The sequence below is a fragment of the Dipodomys merriami genome, unplaced genomic scaffold (genome assembly GCF_024711535.1).
Source record: "Dipodomys merriami isolate MVZ:Mamm:240054 unplaced genomic scaffold, mDipMer1.0.p SCAF_11, whole genome shotgun sequence".
NCBI lineage: Eukaryota > Metazoa > Chordata > Mammalia > Rodentia > Heteromyidae > Dipodomys > Dipodomys merriami.
Genome location: NW_027202382.1, coordinates 42,105,518 through 42,127,252, shown reverse-complemented (window position 1 = coordinate 42,127,252; position 21,735 = coordinate 42,105,518). Strand labels below are relative to the sequence as shown.

Here is a 21,735-nt window from a genome sequence, read left to right as displayed (position 1 = left end):
CCACGACCGACAAAAAAAAAAAGAAAGAATTCTTCAAGCCGGGCGCTGGTGGCTCATGCCTGTAATCCTAGGAGCCCCATGACCAACAAAAAAAAAAAAAAAATTCTTCAAGAAGTTCAGTGTTGCCTAAACATAGGACTCATTTGTTGTACATGAATTTATTGACCATCTATTATACAAATGCCTCAACTTGGCAAGGTGTGGATGTTGTGATGAAAAAGATGGGCATGGCATTACTTTCATGGCACTCACAGACCAGCAAGGAAGGCAGAGACCACAGAGTGATAAAAAAAAATGAGGGCCAGTGAGTAAGGAATCACACAGAAGTATAAGGCGCAATGAACTGCAAGGTGAGTATTTGAGAGGGAACCAGCATCCAGACTCAGGGCCCAGCAACAGCTCCCTGAGGAGGTAACACTCAGACTAAGATCAGAATCAGATTAAACGGGGGGGGGGGGGGGGGGAGGGGGTTGCGCGCACACGCACACAGTGTCCTAAGCTGGGAGAATAGCACACAGGGGACGTGACAGGACAGAGAAAGATAGATGCACTCAACTAGAGATGGAAGCAAGGGCAGCGGGGCCAGAAGAGGGAAAGGGAAGGATGGGAAATGAGGCAGGAGGAGTGGGCAGAGGCTAGGTCCCCACTGCAGGACCTCCCTGAGCACTTTAAAGTGCCAAAACCTTGGTTTATGTGAAATTGAAATTGTGTTCAGGTCCATTCACCTTGTGAAAAGTATTGTAATCGCACAAAAATGAATGAAGGTAGATGGTTTAGGAAGAAGGGTTTGAACCTGGAGCCAGGTACCTGGTACATGGGATTGGACTCAGCCATGTTTGGAGGAGTCTGCAGCTTTACAGGGACAACAGAGCCATTGGGACAGGTACATGCAAAGGATGTAGCTTACCTGGTTAAACCTCCGGGTAAAGGCCACGACGTTGGGGGCGAGACTATGTTTCTCCTTCTTACTCCATCCACAGCTGGCTAGTTCCTAGGAAGCACAGAGTCAGTTTCAACAGAGATTCTAACCAGTATACAAAATACACCAGGCTATCAACTTGGAAGGTGGACATGGAGGCGCACCAGGTGGGAGAGGAGGGCTGGATCTAGAGGTAGCAGTACATACCAATATAACCAGAGGAGAGGAGATACAACATACCCTTCCCCACGACTATGGCCACATTTCCTGCATTTTGATGCCAAAATATTCTTAACCCCACAACTGCCACTCTGCCAGCATCTCTGAAACCTTTCTTAACAGTGCAATCTATTTGAAAAAGGCATAAATGTCTGAATGAGTAGGATTCATCTTGCTGTATATTTGACTGTAGGATTCTAGGCTAACTTGAAATTAAATTTTAAAATCTGATGAATGCCAGATTTCACTGGACACATAACTCCATTTCTAGAGTCATGCAAAGGACCAGACCAAAACAATGACAACCAAGAAGCTTTTGGGGTCCCCTGGGGTCACTTCTGGAAGTTGGCCCCTCCCATCTCTCATATAACCAAAGGACAGTTTTTCCTTGGGTGTTCCATTCAGGAACCTCGTCTCTACTTTCCCAGCAGGATTAGCACTATAATTTAATGATACACAGCACCTAAGTTTTACCTAATGTGAGCCTGGTTCCTACCTGGAGATGACAGGAGCAATCTCATAGGTTACTTGAGGTAATATAAAAGGAACAAGGTAAAGCTGTTATCCAAAGGCCCAGCTTTCCCAGCATAAGACTTGATAGCAAAGGAAGGAAAGGTAGTTGGTAGCTGCTAAAGTCCCAAAACCTCCTATTAACTCATATCAGGCCTCTATATAATTAGGGTGTCTTAGTGAGAGTCCATTCCCCATCAGCTATAGCAAACACAGATCAGGGAAGTCAGAGAGAACAGAGGAAATGGCCAAAGACCAAACTTGATGTCTAGGCAGTTATGTCTGAAGCACTGGGCTCACTGAGTATAGTTTAAGATCCAAAGACAAGCCCTAGATAGGCATATGTGGAAAGCTAGCTGAAGTCATCAGCAACTTTGGTTAGAAGGATGGTGATGCAGGCCTAAAATCCCAATAATCACTCATGACACCAAGGGAGGAAGATCTGAGCTCCAGGCCAGCCAAAGCTACAGAGTGAGAGCATGTCTCTATGTCTCTCTCACACAAATGATCTAACTGAACATGGAACACCACTGAGGAACTGAGACACATTTATTCCTGGCTGCTTGGCACTTATAAATGACATCATGTCCTCACAGTCACCCCCTCAAAAGAACACAACCAACCTGGACCCTGCCAGCTCCTTCTTACCCTCCTAATATAGACACCAAGTCTAAAACAATGATATCAACTAATGCCACTGTTCAACCTGGACCAGGCACTTCACTTGTGTTATCTCATGTAATTCCCACTACATCCCTTTTAACCAAGGAGAACGAATACTGTGACTTTACTTCTCAAAACAAAATCTGAATCTCTTAAAGGACTTACTTCTGTTTACTATGATTCACCTCATTCTCAGAATGTATGTTTGTGAATGTCTTGCCCCAATTGCATTTACTACTCCAACTTCCACTAAACACTTGAATCATTTTGCAAATACATTTTATTGCCCGTTTGGAAGGGGTGTGTGAGTTTGAGTGAGTGAGTGAGTGAGTGTGTGTGTGTGTGTGTGTGTGTGTGTGTGTGTGTGTGTGTGTGTGTGTGTGTGTGTGTGTGTGTGTGTGTGTGTGTGTGTGTGTGTGTGTGTGTGTGTGTGTGTGTGTGTTTTAGATCTCTCTCCCTGGGAATCCCAAAGTCAATGCTGAAAAAGATGGGTTATAATCACAAACAAAATTCAGTTTGTTAACTGACAATCAAGACCTGGGGTGCAGTTGTTTCCCAATTTTGGAATATTTTAATAAAACCCAAACTTATATGTACATGTACATTTAACTCAGAGTCTGCGGTCTTATTTGTACACCAACTTGGGAAGGCAGAAAGGGAGTGACGTGTTGCCACAGTCAAACCAATAGCAGATCCTAGCTGTCCACATCCCAGTGGCGGGCAATGTTAAACTTCAGAACCTGCACATTCTCATTTGAGAATAATTCATGAAATCTTGGCACACACAGGCTCTTGGTCACACTGGAGGCACATAGCGGCAAAGGATGGAAAGCAGTGTGCAGCCCTCACTCAAATGCCAAAAGCCACCTTCCTTTTCCCTCTACACTTGTTCCTGTCTTGAAATATGAACAAAACCCACTTGTTTTGCCAGGTAAGAGCCAAAGCAGGTAAGAGCCAAAGCAGGTCCTGAATTTGCTTGATTTGAACATTTCTAAGACCCTGAGGATTTTGACAGTTTCATAAGGAGCCTGTGCACTAGGAGACAGGTAATGTTTAAAATGGTAACTCTGGTAGCATGAAACACTATTTCAGAAAGATGCTTTGGTAAAATAGGTGGCACAAAAAACTTGGAGCTGATATGCCTTGCTCTGAATCCCGTCACTATCAAGGGTGTTCTAGGCATCAGACTAGGCTGCCAAAAGTGGCCCCAGGACGGCAGCAGGGACTGCAGGCCAAAGAAGCTGTTGGACGGCAGCAGGCAGACATGGGCCCTGGCTGATGCTGATGCCCAGCCAGCATCTGTGGAGTGAGTGAAGGCTCAGTGCTTCTCAGCACTGGAGCCTCCTAAACTCAGTCCAGAAAGATTTATCACCATGTCAGAAGAAATCAGACCATTCTATCTGCTCTAAACCAACTCTCAGCCAACCTCTTTGGCGAGATTCTCCTTCTGTGTTTGGCCTTACAGGATTACAAGAGATTCCATCTGTGTGAAGTGGGCTTGGAAAATGTGAAGTAATAGAACAAAACTTCTCCAGTCACTAATGCCTAAAAAAGGCCCGTGCTATGGAACTGATTTGATCATAATTAAGTTAAAATTGACCATAGGAAACAAGGCTGGCTCTGGAGGAGAGACAAAGGCTTGGCGCCTCTACATCCCAGGTGAGCCGCTCTCCCCCCACACAAGGCACTAAACCCACAGCTCACCCAGGCTGTCCCCTCTAGGTCTTGGGCTAAGGTAGAGAGAATAAGAGCCCCAAAGTCTGCACAGGATTCTTCCAGAGTATCCTGGGAACTTCCCCTCCCTCACAGGACATTCCCCAGATTCACCAGGGAAAACAGAAGCTGTGAGCAGGAAGCTTCCTGCCACTAAGCTTGGGATTTTCAAGAAACCCTCTGCTTCCTTCCTTAGAAGCCATTCTCTCTTGGCTCCATCCCACCAATCTGCCGTAGAAGAGCCCTTGCCCCTGTCTTCCTTCCAGTTCCTTATTCCTGTTATATTTCAGGGTACATAAACCTCTCCCATTAACAACATTAATAATAGCAGATACTCCTCCAGCTCCTGCTCTTTCTTCTTCCCTCTCTCACCTTTTTCTGCCTCCTGCTCTCCTGTAGCTTCTCTTGCTTCCAGTAAGGCCAACTTCTGACTGGGACACAACTGTCCTTTACAGGCCATTTGGCATCATGGCCTTTGGACTCTGCATCCTCCTGGTTATCTCCTACCTCAAGCTTTTCATCCTCAGTCCTATTTCCAGTTGCTCTTTTCCACATCTGGCTCCCAGGTCCACCTAGATCTGTCTAGACTTGCCTCCTCCATCCTTGTGTGTTTCACTTGGAGAGCACAGGTAGACCATGGCTTTAGTAGAATGTCCCTGTGCTGGCCACATTCCTGTCCTGAGCTCCAGCCCAGACCTGGCTACCTGCTGGCAACACCTCCCTTGGCATTCCATGGGTACCTCAAAGTCAGCAGGCTCAGACCAAGAGGATGTCTACACAGTACCTCAAAATCAGCAGGACCATACCAAAAGAGTGTCTGGGCAGCTGCCTTAAATAAAAACTCATAACAACATGGGATTCATTTAGAAATTCATTCTGACAGTCAAAAGCGAATGTTTATTACAAGACACTGTCTACAGAAAAATCCCTAACTGGCAAAAAAAAAACAACTCTGTCTTAATGCCCCCACCTGCATGCATTCCTAGATGACAATAAGAGTCAACACTGGTCTCAGCTCACCCTGCAAAGTGTCTCTGGGCCCCACAGCCAGAAGGCTCACACTACCAGCCACCAGCTTTGAACTGAGGGGTCTGGAAGTCAGACACCTTGACGTGGCCTGAGACAGGCCTGACCCTGACTGTGTCTGAGACCAGTGAGGTAATCCTTGGAAGAGGACACCTGGGAGTGGTAACATGTCCTCCCTGAAGACCCCTGCAGCATTCACACTGCCAGGCCATACGAAGCTGGCGCCAACATGTGACCCTCCCACATGTGCACTTAATTCAGATCACAGTCTTCTCCAAATCACGTTCGCTGAACATGTCCACATGGAAAACACATCACCTCAACAAAGAGTCACTGAATCAAAACTCCAGGACCATTACCAGGCTGGCACCAGCCAATGTCACGCCACCACTGTTCTCCACATCCACCTTTTCCTTCCTCATTCCCCTCCCCACCCCCCCCCACCCTCTGGCAGGAGAAAAACAAAACACAAAGGAGGAATTTCCAGATTTACTTAAACCTATGAACAATCTTCAGAAGAGCTAATGGGCTGGGCGCTGGTGACTGAGGCTTGTAATAAAAACTACTCAGGAGCTTGAGATCTGAGGACTGAGGTTCAAAGTCAGTCTAGGCAAATCCAAGAGACTCTTATCTCCAATTAATCAGCATAAAATATGAATGGAGGAGTGGTTCAAGTGGTAAAGTACCAGCCTTGAGCAAAAAAGCAAGAGGGTGAGGCCTTGCATTCAAGCCCCAGTACCAGCACACACACACACACACACACACACACACACACACACACACTACAACAAAACAAAAAACAAAGAGGAGGAGGAGGGACATGATAATCTTAGTCAAAATTGTCCAGCTGGGTGCCAGTGGCTCACGCCTGTAATCCTAGCTACTCAGGAGGCTGAGATCTAAGGATTGCTATTCAAAGCCAGCCTGGGCAGGAAAGTCTGTAGACTCTTATCTCCAATTAACCACCAGAAAACCAAAAGTGGCACTGTGGCTTAAGTGGTAGATTGCTCGCCTTGAGCTGAAGAGCTCAGAGATGACCAACAGAAAAAAAAAAAAATAAGTGTCCATTGTAGGGTCTGAATGATATGGAGGAAGGCATTGTAGGGCTGTCCTCTGGTGACAGGGATTAGGAATTGGCTCAGGAGACAGGTATGTGGTAGAGGAGCTGATGTGTCCCTCAGGGACTCTAGGCCTTGTCATCCACAGAAAGTCAGCATTAGGATGAATCCTTGAAAGACATGTTATTAGCATTTGCAAAGTATTTACTTAGCCCAGTGGATGGCACACTGAAAGGCTAGTTAAATTAATAAAACAAGCAGGGTACTGGTGGCTCACACCTGTAATCCTAGTTACTCAGGAGGCTGAGGATCACAGTTCAAAGCCAGTCTGGGCAGGAAAGTCAGTGAGACTCTTATCTCCAATAAACCACTAGAAAATCTGAAGTGGCACTGTGGCTTAAGTGGTAGAGCATTCACCCTGAGCTGAAGAGCTAAGGGACAGCGCCCAGGCCCAGAGTTCAAGCCCTAAGACTGACAAAAATAAAATAAAAATATAAATAAATAAAACAATTCTCAGGGGGAGAAGCACAGAGCAGGTGGGAACAGGGGCCAAAAACCCAGGCCAGGAAAGTCTAAAGTTCAAATTGGAGTATGAGGGGATGAGGGAAGTTCCAGGAGAACAGTCCCTGGGCACCAAGACTCTGATGCCTGGGATGAAGGCCTGGGCCAGCCAGAAGGAGACACCTGTAAGACTTACTGAGCATCTACTAATGCAAGGAGCCATGCTAAAATGCTCCATACACACCATCTCATTGCATCTTCACAGAACCTTCATGATCACTTTAACCTCCAGTTTCTTAATGAAGAAATAAGTAATTAGTAGAGGAGTTTGCAAAGCGCAGGATCCTATTCTCAATCAAGCCAGAACAGAGCTGCATACCTTCACTGAGGCTCCAGCAGGCATCAGCCTAGGAGAAAGCTGGGTAAAAGGATGGAAAAGATAGTGGAAGTGATAGAACAGGGCTTCTGAGAGCCCCCTGCCTGAAGCAAGTTTGGCCCAGGAATTGGGCTACCAATGCCAGAAGAGAACACAGTGCCTCTGGCTGCACAAGTACAGCATAAAAGACAAAAAGGAGAGCAGAATCCAGCTCTAGCAGCACTCATAGGAGCAGATAGATACATAGCTTCTAGATACATAGGCAAAGTTTACTGAGGGCCAAATAGCCTACAGGCTCCAAGACAGTGCACCCATGTGTCACCTACTGAATGCACAGGCAGCATGGGGATCCAGGTAGTAGGGTAATCTCCATATAGTGGGAGAGGCTGCCATTTGTCCAAGATCACACAGGAGCTAGAACCTGGTGGGACCCAAACTCTGGTCTGGTTTTGAAGCCTATACTCTGTTAATGCCAGAAAAACTAAAACTAGAAGAAAAAAAAACCAAAATACTAAAACTCAGAGCAATCTGAGGCTGCCAAAATAGGACATGGAAAAGAAAGGGACTTTTTGGTCTTTTTAGGCAAAATGTGCCAGTCTGCAGATACACTAGTTGGGAAGAACACTCTACTCACCCAGTCCCTTGCAACAAGCACCTCCCCATGGGAGGCACATCCAGGGTACTGTTCTTCCCCAGGTAAAATCCCCAGTTCTAGCAGATACTGCTAGTTATTAACAGAACATGAGTGGATTTTTGTGTGTGTTTGATAGTCTGTACAATTAAATATCTTGTTGTGCTATCACCTTCAATGAGACTACTAGTCAAATATGAGAGAACAATGTCATTAATCTGTCACCAGAAACATATTTCAAAAGGAAGAAACTGCTTCGTTCTGCCTGCCACCTGTCATTATGTCACTGTGACAAACCCCAAATGACCTACAATCATTGCTGCATGTTCAAAACAGACAATGTGATATGAAACATGACATACATTTGCCTAATGCTGCTCTCAAGATGCCGCTGACAAAGCCCAGAAGAAAAGGAAACCCATCAGGCACCGGTGGCTCACGCCTATAACGCTATCTACTCAGGAAGCTGAGATCTGAGGATCATAGTTCAGAGCCACCAGGCAGGAAAGCCTGTGAGACTACTATCTCCAATTAATCACTGAAAAAAGCCAAAAGTGGAGCTGTAGCTCAAGTGGTAGAGCACTAGCCTTGAGAAAATGGAGCTTAGGGACAGTGCCCAGGCCCAGAGTTCAAGGCCCAGGCCCAGGAAAAAAAAAGAAAGAAAGAAAGAGAGAGAGAGAGAAAGAGAAAGAGAGAGAGGGAGGGAGGGAGGGAGGGAGGGAGGGAGGGAGGGAGGGAGGGAGGAAGGAAGAAGGAAGAAGGAAGGAAAGAAAGAAAGAAAGAAAGAAAGAAAGAAAGAAAGAAAGAAAGAAAGAAAGAGAGAAAGAAAGAAAGAGAGAAAGAAAGAAAGAGAGAAAGAAAGAAAGAGAGAAAGAAAGAAAAGGAAACCAAGCAGAATGGCAGCAAATGGGGACTACCTTCACATAAGGGGCTTCAATACACTTCTGGTAGAAAGAGAAAGGCTCAAGCTAGGCTCTGTCGTGTGGAGACTGTCGGGGTGGTAAAGCCAGCTGCCTGGGGGAGCTCAAATGGCAGAATCAAGGTCTTAGTAGTGCAGCCACTTGCCACCTCAGGCATCTACCCCTGTGTGCAAACAGAATGGGGGACTATAGGCTGCCTCTTGTGCCCCACAGTAAAGCTCCTCTTGCTGACATGTAGGTTTTTACTTTGCAAGTACCTGGACCCCCTGCCTGTCCTTCTATAGGACAAGCCTACTACTGTGTTCTGCCCTGGCAATTACCAAGAAAGTTCAGAAGGGAAGCCATGAACCACCAGGAGCCATCCGGTATTTGAGTTAAACCAGCACAGTGAAAGAAATACACAGACCAAGACATCAGAAAAATTAGGCTTAGAAGAAAACAGAGATTCTTCAGAAACAAAAACTTAAAAATTCCCTCTACTGTATTTAGCTCCTGTAAGAAAATAAAATATAACAGACTAAGAAGAATTAGGAAACACTTAAAATAACATCTGTAATATATAAAGAATGGTTACAACTGAAAAATTAAAAACAACAAATAGCCTAATTTTTTAAAAGTGGACAAAAGACCTATCCAGACATCACAAAAGAGATGCCAAGAGGGCAGGTAGCAATGAAGTGATGTTGTAAGGCAGTGGGTGGAGGTGTCTTCAGCTTTTTCTTGAACAATGATGATGGTGATACTGATGAATGGTGATCATTTGAGAAAGGACAGGACAAGGAGGAAAACCTAAGGGGGGATAAGCAAGAAGGAAGAGGAGAAAAGGAAGGGGCAGTAGTAGGGGCAGCTTGTAAAGCATTCCTACAATTGCTTATTTTGCAAAGTTAAAGTAGGTGCTAGGAGGCTTGGCCGTGAACACAACACACGGACTCTCACTCTCACAGCGCAGGCTCTACACAGAGGGAAAAGAAGAGAGGATCCTATTAAGTCAGATGACAATGAATTATTTGAAAAATCGGGAAGGGTATATTTGAAGATGCCTCAAGGGCCCTGTTGGATAAACTAGCCTGGTGGGGAGATCCCCAGAAGGAGGTGCAGGGCATACTCCACAGTTGTCTGGTGGAAGAGGGTCCAGGTAGCAGGAAGTACATGTGTGACAGCCCGGAAGCAGGAAGACTGTGGCATAGCTGAGAACAGTGAACAGGAAGGGTCTGGGGAAAAGTGAGAGGAGAGTGGTGGAAAAGGATGGGTGTGAGGCCAGGTAAGCACTGAATCTTGTTTGGTTTTGTTTTCTGAGTGGGATGCAAAAGCGATGGAGGAAGAAGCAGAAACAGCTCCCCACAGCTGCACAGTGTCCAGAGTGCCTGACTGGCCTGGTAACAGGAGCAGCAGAGTAGGACCAACCCAAGCAGCACACGCATGCTGCACTGGAATTGAACTTGTAACCATGGAGCCATTCCATGTCCTCACATGAGAGCAATTCCTTAGTACTTTGAAATAAACACATGCTGGAGGATGAGTATAGAGAAAGGAAAGAGGCAGGGCCCAGGGAGAGATGTACACAGGCTTCCTGAACAAAGAATTCAGGACTCCTCACCTGAAAAACTACACAGGGTGAGCCGGAGAACTAGAGGGACCTAGCCAGGCAAAAGTGTGGGTGGGAGAGATGATGGAAAGAACAGAAGTAATTCATCTTTCTTGGCTTTCAGTCTTGTTAGTTCCTATAGAATAACAACTCATTTACAGCCACTACTGTTTCGTTAAATCCTCAAACTACCGTCCGCTTGGAAAACATGTACTGGATTTAGGGTCATGAAGATGACGCGGATTTCCCAAAACATTTCCCTTCCCAACCCTAGTCCTGTGCGGCTCCGCACAATTAGAACCAGCTGTTGGAGCCAGGCAGCGGCCAAGTGCATCCCAGCGAACAGTCTCCATCCCTGTGACAGAGAAAGGGCCCCAATTAACAGAATGGAGAGCAGCTGCCAGCAGCTCAGCTCAACAAGATTAAAAAGCCGGATGCAAGACCCATGGGGCCACATGTCCATTTTCTGCCCTTCCATTGAGACTATACTCAACTCCCTGTCTCTTCCTTCTTCAAAGAACTTTTTTTCTGCCCAAATCCATCACTCAGAGTTTCTCTTAAAAAAAAAAAAAAAAAAAAAGAATTATACTAGCTGGTGCCAATGGTTCACACCTGCAATCCTAGCTACTGAGGAGGCTAGGAGGCTGAGATCTGAGGATCCTAGTTTGAAGCCAGCCTGGGCAGGAAAGCCTCTGTTAGACTCTACTCTCAAATTAACCACCAAAAAGCTGGAAGTGGAGCTGTAGCTGAATTGGAAGAGCACTAGCCTTCAGCATAAAACAACAACAACAACAACAACAAAAACCCTCAGGGATAGTGCCCAGGTCCTGAGTTCAAGACCCAGGACATACATGGATGCACAGACAGACACACAAATATACAAATATACTGTCTTTTCTTTTCTCTTTGGTGGTACTGGGGTTTAAACTCAGAGTTGCAAGCAGTTGCTTTACTACTTGAGCCATACTCACAATCTTTTCTGCCTTTTAAAGAAGATATTAAATTTATGCCCAGGACAACCTGAACCATGGGCCCTCCTATTTATGCTTCCTGCATAGCTGGCATGACAAAAATGAGCTACCATGTTCGATTATTGGTTGAGATGGTGTGTCACAAACTTTCTGCTCAGGCTTGCCTTGAACAGTGATCCTCCTGATCTCTGCCTCCTGAATAACTACAATTCTAAGAAGGAACTACCATACCTGGCCTACATGGTGTTTTCTTAATTAGACACCTTGTACATGTTTGTTAGAGAAAACCTGAAAAATACAGAAAGCCCACTAAAGAAAATTTAAATCACTCCTTAGCCTAACACCTAAAAAAAAAACCTGAAGCTTATATTTCAGTCTAATGAAAATAAAAACAATAACATGTACCTGGTATGAACTAATGCCAGACACAATGACAGTCAATTTAGAAACATTTGTCCACCAATCTGAACTTACCATACTATGAGACAGCTACTATTATTGTCTCATTTTACAGATGAACAGAATCTCGGTTGATGTTAAATAATTTGCTCAAATCCTTATTTGTAGTTACTGTAAAACTCAGGATTAAAACAAATCTGTTGGCCCCTAGAGCCTGGACCCTCAGCCACAGGTCACCTCCATTTCTAGGACTAAGGCACACACTCATGCACACTCATGTGCACACAGACCTGTTCTCTCAGTTGAGCTCACCCTGTATCAGTAGTCTCATGATCTGATTTTGATCTTAATATACTACAAACATTTCCTCACATCTGCCCATCCCTTTTTTTCAGAACTCCAGGTACCCATATGACATCTAGAAACAATTCATAATGTTCATGTTCATATCCACCTCCTTTTGTTTCTTCTCTGAGTTTTAGGAAGAAATGTTAGCCTGTCTCTTAACTCATTGCTTTAGGTTTTTGCAATATCTGATTTGCTGCTCGCTGTTCCCATTGTGATGTAAACCTGGTAATCATGCTTCATAGCAGAAGCCAGTCTTAGTCGACCTTCACATGCTGCAAGAACATCCTGAGAATTGTAGGAAATATAAAAATGCAGCTTCTAGAAGCATGTGCTTCTGTGGAAGATGCAAGTTCTGACTTACTCTTTGTACTGAAGAGTGTGGACTAACAGACATTTCTATGTTGATGAGTGCTAGAACTGAGTGAGAAATGGGATTCTAGGGTCACATGACTTCACAGTGTGTTCTCTGAGACTTGTAAAGAATATAAAACTCATGCTAATTTATTTATTCCAGAGCAGCACAATGATGAACAAGAAGCCCCAGCCTAGCAGGTCTGTCTATAAGAACCAGATGATGTTAATCATCAAAGAATATGGTTAACTGAAAGACAAAAAAAAGTAGTTATGACCCTCTGAATAGATATTGAAAACTATCAACATGTAATAGTCCTTTGATATTGTTAGAGAGAGGGAAAAAGAACTTCTGAGAAGCTTAGTGATGACTATCTCAAGCCGCAGGCTCTACTCCACAACGAAGAGAAACACTGGACAACATCAGCAGCAGAGCCTGTCCCAGCAACTTGCGTGCTGACACAGTGTACAGGATGCACCTGAACCACAGCAGCACAGTCCTTCCTCTAGTGCACTGTAGGAGCATGGACAGGTCAACTCAGAGAGAGCCAAAAGGTCTGGGAGCTCATCAGCACTCTGCTGGGCACACTGGAAAGTGAGACCGTGGAGGTCAGCAGACAGAAAATGAAGTGAGACAGGAGGGTCTTGGGACAGGTGACCAGAACAAATTTGGGTTCCAGAAAGAGACAGAAGACAGAGAAGCAAGAAGAAAGGGAAGAGGGAAGAAGTAGGTTTTACCACTCCATTTTATGTAGGACTGAGGTTAGAAGAAGTTAACTTATTTCATGGCAGTTGATCAAGACAGTACAAGGCTGATGTCACAGCGTCACCTTTCAGTACAAAAGGATCCAAGAGGAAGAGGAAGAGCCCAGGACCAGTGGCTCACACCTGTAATCCTAACTACTCAGGAGGCTGAAATCTGAAGACTGAAATCAAAGCCAGCCCAGGCAAGAAAGTCCATGAGATTTATCTCCAATTAACCACCAGAAGACTGGAAGTGGCACTGTGGTTCAAAGTAGAAGTTAGCCTTGAGCAAAACAGCTCAGGGATAGCACTCAGGGATAGCACCCAGGGCCCTGAGTTCAAGTCACACTAAAAAAACAAACAAACAAACAAACAAAAACAGGGAGATTGCAGTACAGTGTCCAGATAGGCATCTGGGGGATACAAAGACTACACTGGAAAAGAAAGAGTGACAGTAGAAAATGACAGGTCTAGAAGTGGGAGCTTACACCCATCTCCCCGGCCCTCCCTGCAGTGGCAGGTGAGGACACAGAAGGGGACACAGGACAAGTCCATCATAGTCACAAGATAAGCATCATCCAGTTCTTCATACCAGGAGTCTTCTCCCCACCCCAGGAACGTGCTTCTGGATCACAAATGCTTAAAGTCCCTGGACAGAAGATGATTTCTGGAAAGAGCCCCAGACTTTGATAAATTCCAGCAATGGCTGCACAGTGGAAAGTCTTAGAGGGGGTGGGGAGGTTTTGACATGTATACTGTCAGACAATGACTATGGCTGGCTGGCATGCAAGTAGACCAGGAAGAACAGCTCCTTCAGAAAACCCATTTTCTCTCCTGAACAGCAAAAATGAACGAGTTTCTCAAATGTCTGATCTGTACAGGGACACTTACTTCAAAGTGTGCAGAAGCCACTAGCTTTCCATAGAGTGAAATCACTTTTTACAATGCAGGGAGCAAGAATATGGCTCCATTCCCAGTCTAAGGCCTAGCTGCTCTGCTCACGCTCTCAGCCCCCTCTGATCAATAATACACAGACAACCTGCTCAACTTGGAGGATAGGGGGTAGCACACTTGCTTCCTGGAAAGTATCATAGCCATCAAGTGTAAATATGTCACTAAGCGGACAGGGCAAGGTCAGAATGCAAACAGAACCTGCAATGGGGCTGGCTTAGGAGGCAATTGGGAAGAGATGGCAAGTGTACAGGCTGGAAGGAGACACGCTCAAAGGCCTGGGTGAGAGGAGGCCAGAGTAGGTAAAACAGAGCAGTGTGCAGAGAGAGTCACAAGAGGGCAAGACAAGCCCCTTCTCACATGGTCTGCCAATCATCTTACAGACTGAGGAAACCACTGGAGATTTTGAACAGGCTCAGTAATGTGGGTAAGGACTTTTTAAACCACAGGGTCAGGGACACTGGGGTTAGGAGGGACAGGCAAGGTGCAGAGATGCCTGCTGGGGGGTAAGTGACACTGCTAAGAGGAGGCAAGAGAACAACCTGAGCTGGCAAGTAGCACAGGGACAGGGAGAGGTAGAAGAAGCAGGAACAGATTATGTACGATGGAGTCACTAATGACAAGCCAGCCAACACCATGTTTCCAGCTTGACCAGGTGCACACAAGTGTGGCAGCAGCCATGGCAACACAGCAGGCTTCTGGAATGTGTTGGGACTGTGGGACACAAGACAAAGAAGGACCCACTGGCTCCCTTGCTCTGCCAAGGATTCAGAGCCATGGTAGAGCATCAGGCCTGCATTTGGGGCCTCCACAGTGGCACTTGAGGCTCTGGTGTTGTTTTCTACAAGGTCCTTCATTTTTCCTTTCAGCCAAATTCACTGGACCAGATACCAGACCACTTTCTTCTCCGTAGTCTTACCTGTGTCCAAACTGTCCCCTAACTGGATTGCCCTTCCTTCCTGTGTCCCACATACACCAAAACAGACAGGCCACCTCCAGGATGCTCTGTCTGCTGTCCCAGTGAGAAGGTCTGACTTCCCCCCAGACAGCACTCAGCCTACCTCCTTTAGTGTGGTCCTTGCAGTCATTCAGGCAAATTTCTTATCTTTCCCCCTAGACCCGAGTCCTCTTAAGCACCAGGCAGATCTTTGCACATGGTATGGGCCTAGTTAACATGTGCTAAACAACTGAGTAATAGGCATGAGATCCACTATGGCACGTGGGCTCAGGAATTCCTAAGCAAACCATATGAAGCTTGTGTGGAAGGATCTTTCCTCTAATTACACTCAAATCTATAACTCCATTCTGAGACCTCAGACATCTGGCTCCATGCACATGGGCTTCCTCCAGACACCACTCAGACTTCAAGGCTGCCGAAGGCCTGACTTCAGCACATCTGAAGCCAAGACCGCTCAGCCCCTGCCCATCTCTACATCACAGACTTGCAGCCACCTCGCAGGCTCACCTGGGGTCCAAAACAGGCACAGAGGGGAATCAGGGCCTAACACTTCCTCCAAAGAGTCTATCTGCAATGTAAAAGGGAGAACACAAACATGAGATCACTACTCATTTTATGAGTAGGTTTTATTCAGGAAATTCATATTTTCCACTGAAGGAAAAACCAGTCCGAGTCTAACGATTCAAACTTTCAGTTCCTACTCCCAGAAGAAAGAAACAATCTCGAGCCATAAACGGAAGGTTTGCTCTAAACTCTGTTTCTCAGGAGGGCTGAGGCTTCAGGGTCTTCCACGCCTAAAGTTGGGTGCTGCCGGAGGCCTGTCTAGTCAGAAGGCAAACAACACAGGCTATTTGTAATGACAAGCAAACACTAATGAATTTCGGAGCATGTCTGGTGCTTGATTTTATGGCTCGTAAAATCATCTGGCTGCTTCCCACCCCGAGCTGACATGCCAGTGAGGCAACCCCAAGTATTTACAGGCAGGCTGGCGCTGCCAGGGCCACTCTGCAAGAGGGAGGGGAGGGACAGGGATGGCCTGTTACCTTCCTGTTACATACAAACCCACTTGTATGCTCAGACATTCAACCTAAACCTTGGCCTACACAAGCCTATTAAAAAAGTATTTATTTTTTAAAAATATCTTGGGGTGAGAGAGTCAACTTCACTATCTCAATTGAATCCAGGTACAAACCTAGTGAAAAGGTACCAAGATGGCTTCTTACACAGCAGTCAGACAGAAGCAAAGGGTTTAGAAGTGGCTTTTCTAGTTGAACATACAATGTACCTAACCCTCTCCACTGTATTGAGGGAGTCCAGCGGAATAGTGCCTCTTGGTTTGTATTGGCCCACTTCCATCCAGAAGCTACTCAGGCAGACCCCTTACTGCCTGCCATGCCCCTGCCCTTGCCATGCTGCTATGACCACCCAGGAAGAAGGGACAGTGGCAGCTCTGGGGCTCCTTCCACCTCTGAGGAGGTCTGGAAGCCTCGGCAGACCCCAGATGGCCAGACCGGCTGCAAGCTGCCTGAGACCCACCAGACGTTCTTTCAGACCACAGAAGCAGCCACAGGGGACACTGCCAGAGAGTTACAGAAAGCATGATGGGCTCCCACAGCTGGATCTTTTCTTTTTAACCTGTTTATTGGTGAATTTTAATTGTACAAATTAGGCTTTATTATGACATCTTTATATACATATATAAGGTATCTGGATCATTTTCCTCCTACCCTCTGTTGCCCTTCTTAACCCCATGTAGCTACATAAAGCTTACCTCCTAACATCCAAATCTCTCTATAACTGTGAAACCAAAGGCAGTGTTAACCAAGTTCGCATAACATGAATATGAACACAGAGACAAGACTAGAGCAAGAGGATCTTCAAGAAGCAAATGGTGTTTTAGATCCAGAGGATGTTGGAAGACACTGGCTCCCAGTGCTGGCATCTAGGGAATGCTACCAGACTCTCGGGCCTTCCTGAGTCAACCGAACTGGGATTCTAGACCCATCTCCATACCTCTTAGAGAAGAAAGTGATAATGACCATGACAACCAAGAGGAGAGAAAAAAGGAATATGATAAGCAACCATTCACTAAGCAGTGACTTGGGCCCAGCCAGAGGGTTAAATAAAGGTTTAAGCTCCTTACCATGGGAATCTTACCATGCTCCCAGGAAGTAGGTACTATTATCATCACCATTTTACTTCACCACTAATGAAGGTATAGGGATGTTCCATAACCTTCTAATACTTATACTTTCAGTTCATAATGGAGATGGACCTTGAATCTAGCTCTGCCTGTACCATAATGCATGCTATAAACCAGCATGTCATAGTCTCCCCCAGAGAGAAGAGTCTGGAGCCCTGTTTTCCTCTTTTCTGGGGAACTCTTGATCTTATACAAGATGTTCAACTCCCCCCCATCCCTGTTCCATTACCACTGGTACCTTATTCTCAGAAGAACCTGGGCCACTACTGAGGTTCCAGTGGCACACCAGCCTCCAAGATCCCTCCACAAGAATAGGGGTCCATGTACAGACAAGGCCAGGAAGAGTGATTTCTAAGACACCAGAGTTGTATGTGATGGCATACAGACCGTGTCTACAGAATAGCCCAACCTCTTCTATTCTATTTGTAGAGCCATGTTCCCACCACTGGACATCTCATGAAGGCACGCCACAGGCACTTTCAAGGTCAACATGTACAAAACCCACTTCTGCTTTGACCCTGCCCCACCCTCCCGTCATCAGCTTTTCTCTCCAGTCAACCCAGTGCTCCACTCTCCTCTCTTTCTCAGTATCTGCTTAGCACCTACAGAGCCCTAAATGGCTGCCCCATTCCACAGCACTGTCCTCACGTGAGCCACATCATACTTCTCCTATACCATGCAATAGTCTCTGACCTGCTGTCCCGGCAGGCCATCCTCCCCAGAGCAGCCAGAGTATGCCTTGTAAGTGATACAAATCTAAAGACCCTCCGCATCTTCCCTTTGCCAGCAGGTCAGGTGCAAACCGCCTGACCTGACACACAAGTGTCTTCTAGCCATGCTCCAAACCCATCTATGAAGTGTGGTGGGATGATGCAGCTATGGTAAGATGGTTTCCCAGGGTTATTGGTCCACCTCAGGCCTCAGCACATGCTGCTTCTGTTTAAAAACCTCTTCTTTCTCCCACTCACCTGGCAAATTCTGCTTCACTCTTCAGTTCCTGTCAATTTACATGCCAGGGTTCAGACAGGCCCGACCACCACTCCAGCCTAGGCTGGATGCTCCTTCATGTGCTTCTGTAGCAGGTGTAATGCTGTCCCAGCCCTCACCTTTCTTTACTGGATTGCCAGTTGAGCCATGTATCTTTCCCCAAAAGAGAATGTAGACAGACCCACCCTAAGTAAGTATCTGGCCATAGAGCATGCTGAATAACTATGGACTGAGTATTGTCCTACATCAATTGACAGGAAGTAAGCATATATTTTCCAGGTAGTAGCAACTTAACTCTTTAGGGACAACTTCTTATTCAGTGAAAATTTATATGACAAACACTATGAGCCAGCTGGCACCACAGCAAACATTTGGGAGACAAAGATGAACTAGATGTGATCTCAGTCCTTGAGTCTCAGGAGTTCTGGGACTGAATGAAAGCCAGAGGCCCCCTCTCTGGGAAAAGGTGACCAATCAAGGCAAATGACATCTTTGACACAACTTATATTAACATTAAATTTAAATGAAAAAAATAACTTTAGTGGTTATTTTGCTTTCACTCTCTTTTCTTCTATGTACAAAATATCATTCCTGAAAAGAATCAAAAGAAATCCAAGTTGTGCTAATAAAATCAATATACAATCTATAGTATACTGCAGAGTGGCATAAGAGAAACAGTTACCAAGAATGGTGTGTGAATGCAGGAGCCAGACCACCTGGATTTGTGTCTGACTCCATCTGTAGGTAGCCCTGAAATCATGGACACTTCAGATAACTCACTGGGTCTCAGTCTCCCAACTGGAAAATGAGGACAATAGAATTGCTTTGCTACAAATGTTGTGAATGTTCAATGGATTAATATGTGTGAAGTTATTAGAGTGTGCTGGGCCCTGGTGGCTCATACCTATAATCCTTGCTACTCAGCAGTCTGAGGTCTGAGGATTACAGTTCAAATCCAGCCAGAGCAGGAAAGTCTGTGAGACTCTTATCCCCAAGAAACTACTCGAAAATAGCTAGATGTGGAGCTGTGGCTTAAATGGTGAAGCATTAGCCTTGAGCACAGGGACAGCACTCAGACCCTGAGTTCAAGCCCTAGGAGACACACACACACACACACACACACACACACACACACACACACACACACACACACGTTATTAGAATCTTGATACTTAACACTTGTGACATTCCTTGACACGGGACATCTTAACATTCAATCAACCTGACTTTTTTGTTTAGATCCCAACATATGCTTGCAAATGGACAATAGGTAGGGGAAGATACTGACATATTACATGACCATTCCCCAGGCCCATCACCAATGTCCTCAAATATCAGAGAATAGCACCCAGCTCCAAAGAGCACCAGAACCAGTACCACATTCTTCTCAGCGTCAGGGCCTCCCTCACTGCTGGCTCGTCCCTCAGAAGGACATGAGTCCAGAGTCCCTCTTGCATACCTCAACAGATTTCTGCAGTTGCAAATGTAGCATAACCTTGCCACTCCCAGGCTCACAAACCTTTCTACCAGCAACACAGTCTATAGCTGGCTCCTCCCCCAAACCCTAGTCTCCTCTTGTGGAGGACAGCATGGCCCCAAGTGCCCATTTTCCAGCCATGTCTATAATGGTGAATTGAAAGGTTTACCTCACTAACATAGCCAAAAATAGCTAGTAGGTAAGCCAAGCCATGAATGAATTCCTCTTTCTCTATTTTGTGGGTTTTCCCTTCCTTTCAAAGATGGAAAATAGTAGAACTTCAGTTTGAAGTTCAGTCAAGTACTTCAAGACTTGTGCTTTAGAGAAGCAGTGAGCTCCTCTGTAGTAGAAGCAGCTTTCTGTTCTGCTCCATTTCATGACAAAACCTCTTGAGAAGGCAGTGACTCAGGCCCAGCTCTGATGAAATCGCAGGTTTTCAAAGGAGGCCTTCGGACTGCTGCAGCTGCCACCAACGTGTGCTGGCACGCGAAGTCCAGCCATGGCGGCAGGTGGGCCTCTTGCTTCATCAAAGCTGCAAAGCCAGATGTGCTACCAGACAAAGCAGATGCTTCCTCTGTACAGAGAGCCTTGACATTCCTTTCAGCCAAAATGTAGTTTGGCAAAGAACCATTTTGAAGACCTAGAAACTTCCCCAAGGGGGCTGTAAGATGTCAAAAGGAGTGAGCTGCACTGAGATTGTCATTAGCAGTCTGCGTGATGATTGGCACAAGCTGCCAATTCTTCCCAGAACCTGCCTCTGAATACCAGGAAAGAGGCACACTAGCCTAGAGATGACTTCAATGACACAGGCACTGCTAGAAGCTCCTTCTTCTGTTCAGTCCCACAGCTCACTCACATCTAAGATCTGTAGCCTCCTCTGCTCTCACCTGTCCAAGTGACTTCTTTTTGCCTGGCATTGCAATAAGCAGTTTTGAAGGGTATTCTGAAATGAGGCTTTTGTGTTGGAGTAAATCAGAGTTTTAGAAAATTCCCAGCCTTTCCAAGTCAAGCTGCCTTCTCACAAATAAGGCAGCTTTCCCCTAGCTGGTGGGTGCTTCTTCCTGTTCCTGCAGCCTCAATGTCTGGCTAGGAAAACAAAACCTAAGGTTATATAAGCTTCACTGCATGTTTTTCACTTGACCTTTTCTGACTCACACTAAGATCAATATAAACACAAACACATGGGCATAATCATAAAGGTATACATTCATAAATCCCTTTCAAGGGGGAAATATTCTAGTTATTGTAACAGTAGATGTCATAAGAGAGGAACAATGAAAACTGTCAGAGATATGTGGCAGCACTGCATCTCATCCTGAGCCCTTCTGGAGTTGAACTGATACCTTATTTGGAGATTTAGTAGTAGTAGTAGTAGTAGTAGTAGTAGTAGTAGTAGTAATTTTTTTGCCCATCCTGTGACTTGAACTCTGGGTCTGGGAGCTGTCCTTGGGCCACTTTTACCCAAGGCTAGCACACTACCGTTTGACCACAGTACCACTTCTGGCTTTGTCTGTGATTAATTGGGGATAAGAATCTCACAGACTTTCCTACCTGGGCTGACTTCAAATCACAATCCTGAGACCTCAGCCTCCTAATTAGCTAGGATTACAGGTGTGAGCCACCAGTACCTGGCTAGAAAAAATAATTTCTTTACATAGACCATAGTTTTCAAAATAATGATCTGTTAACAAAAATAATGATCTGAGAATTATTGAATATAGTAACTACAAACAACAAAAATGTAGCTATTTAATAATAACAGAGACCAACCCAAGCAGTCAGGATCAGAGCACACAAAACAGGAGAGAAATGTACATTGAATGTGAAGTGAACTCAAACTGCTGATAGGAATAAAGTTGGGATGGCCACTTCTGAGAAGAGTGTGACATCTTGTGCTAAGCAAAAATGAATCAAAGCTTGCTAAAGAAAATCAATAACCTATGGGCTGGGAAGATGGCTCAGTGGTAGAACACTTGCCTTGCATGCCAGAGGCCCTCAGTTCGATTCTTCAGCACCACATAAGCAAAAAAGGCTGGAAGTGGTGTTGTGGCTCAAGTGGTAGAGTGCTAGCCTTGAGCTGAAGAGCTGAGGGACAGCTCCCAGGCCCAGAGTTCAGGCCCCACGACCGGACACCCCCCCCCAAAAAAAGAAAATCAATAACCTAGCTGGCATCGGTGACTTGATTCTATAATCCTAACTACTCAGGAGGCTGATCTTTGAGGATC

At 45.6% G+C, this 21,735-nt stretch overlaps 1 protein-coding gene across 7 annotated transcripts in view; it reads right to left on the bottom strand.

Annotated features, from left to right (window-relative positions):
• Positions 1-21,735, bottom strand: part of Ralgps1 (Ral GEF with PH domain and SH3 binding motif 1) — a 247,886-nt gene that overhangs the window by 167,030 nt on the left and 59,121 nt on the right. For all 7 annotated transcript variants that reach the window (XM_070013898.1, XM_070013843.1, XM_070013853.1 and 4 more), the window contains exon 5: positions 908-991. In XM_070013898.1, the coding sequence (XP_069869999.1) occupies positions 908-991 (84 nt within the window). The remainder of the gene's footprint in view (positions 1-907; positions 992-21,735) is intronic.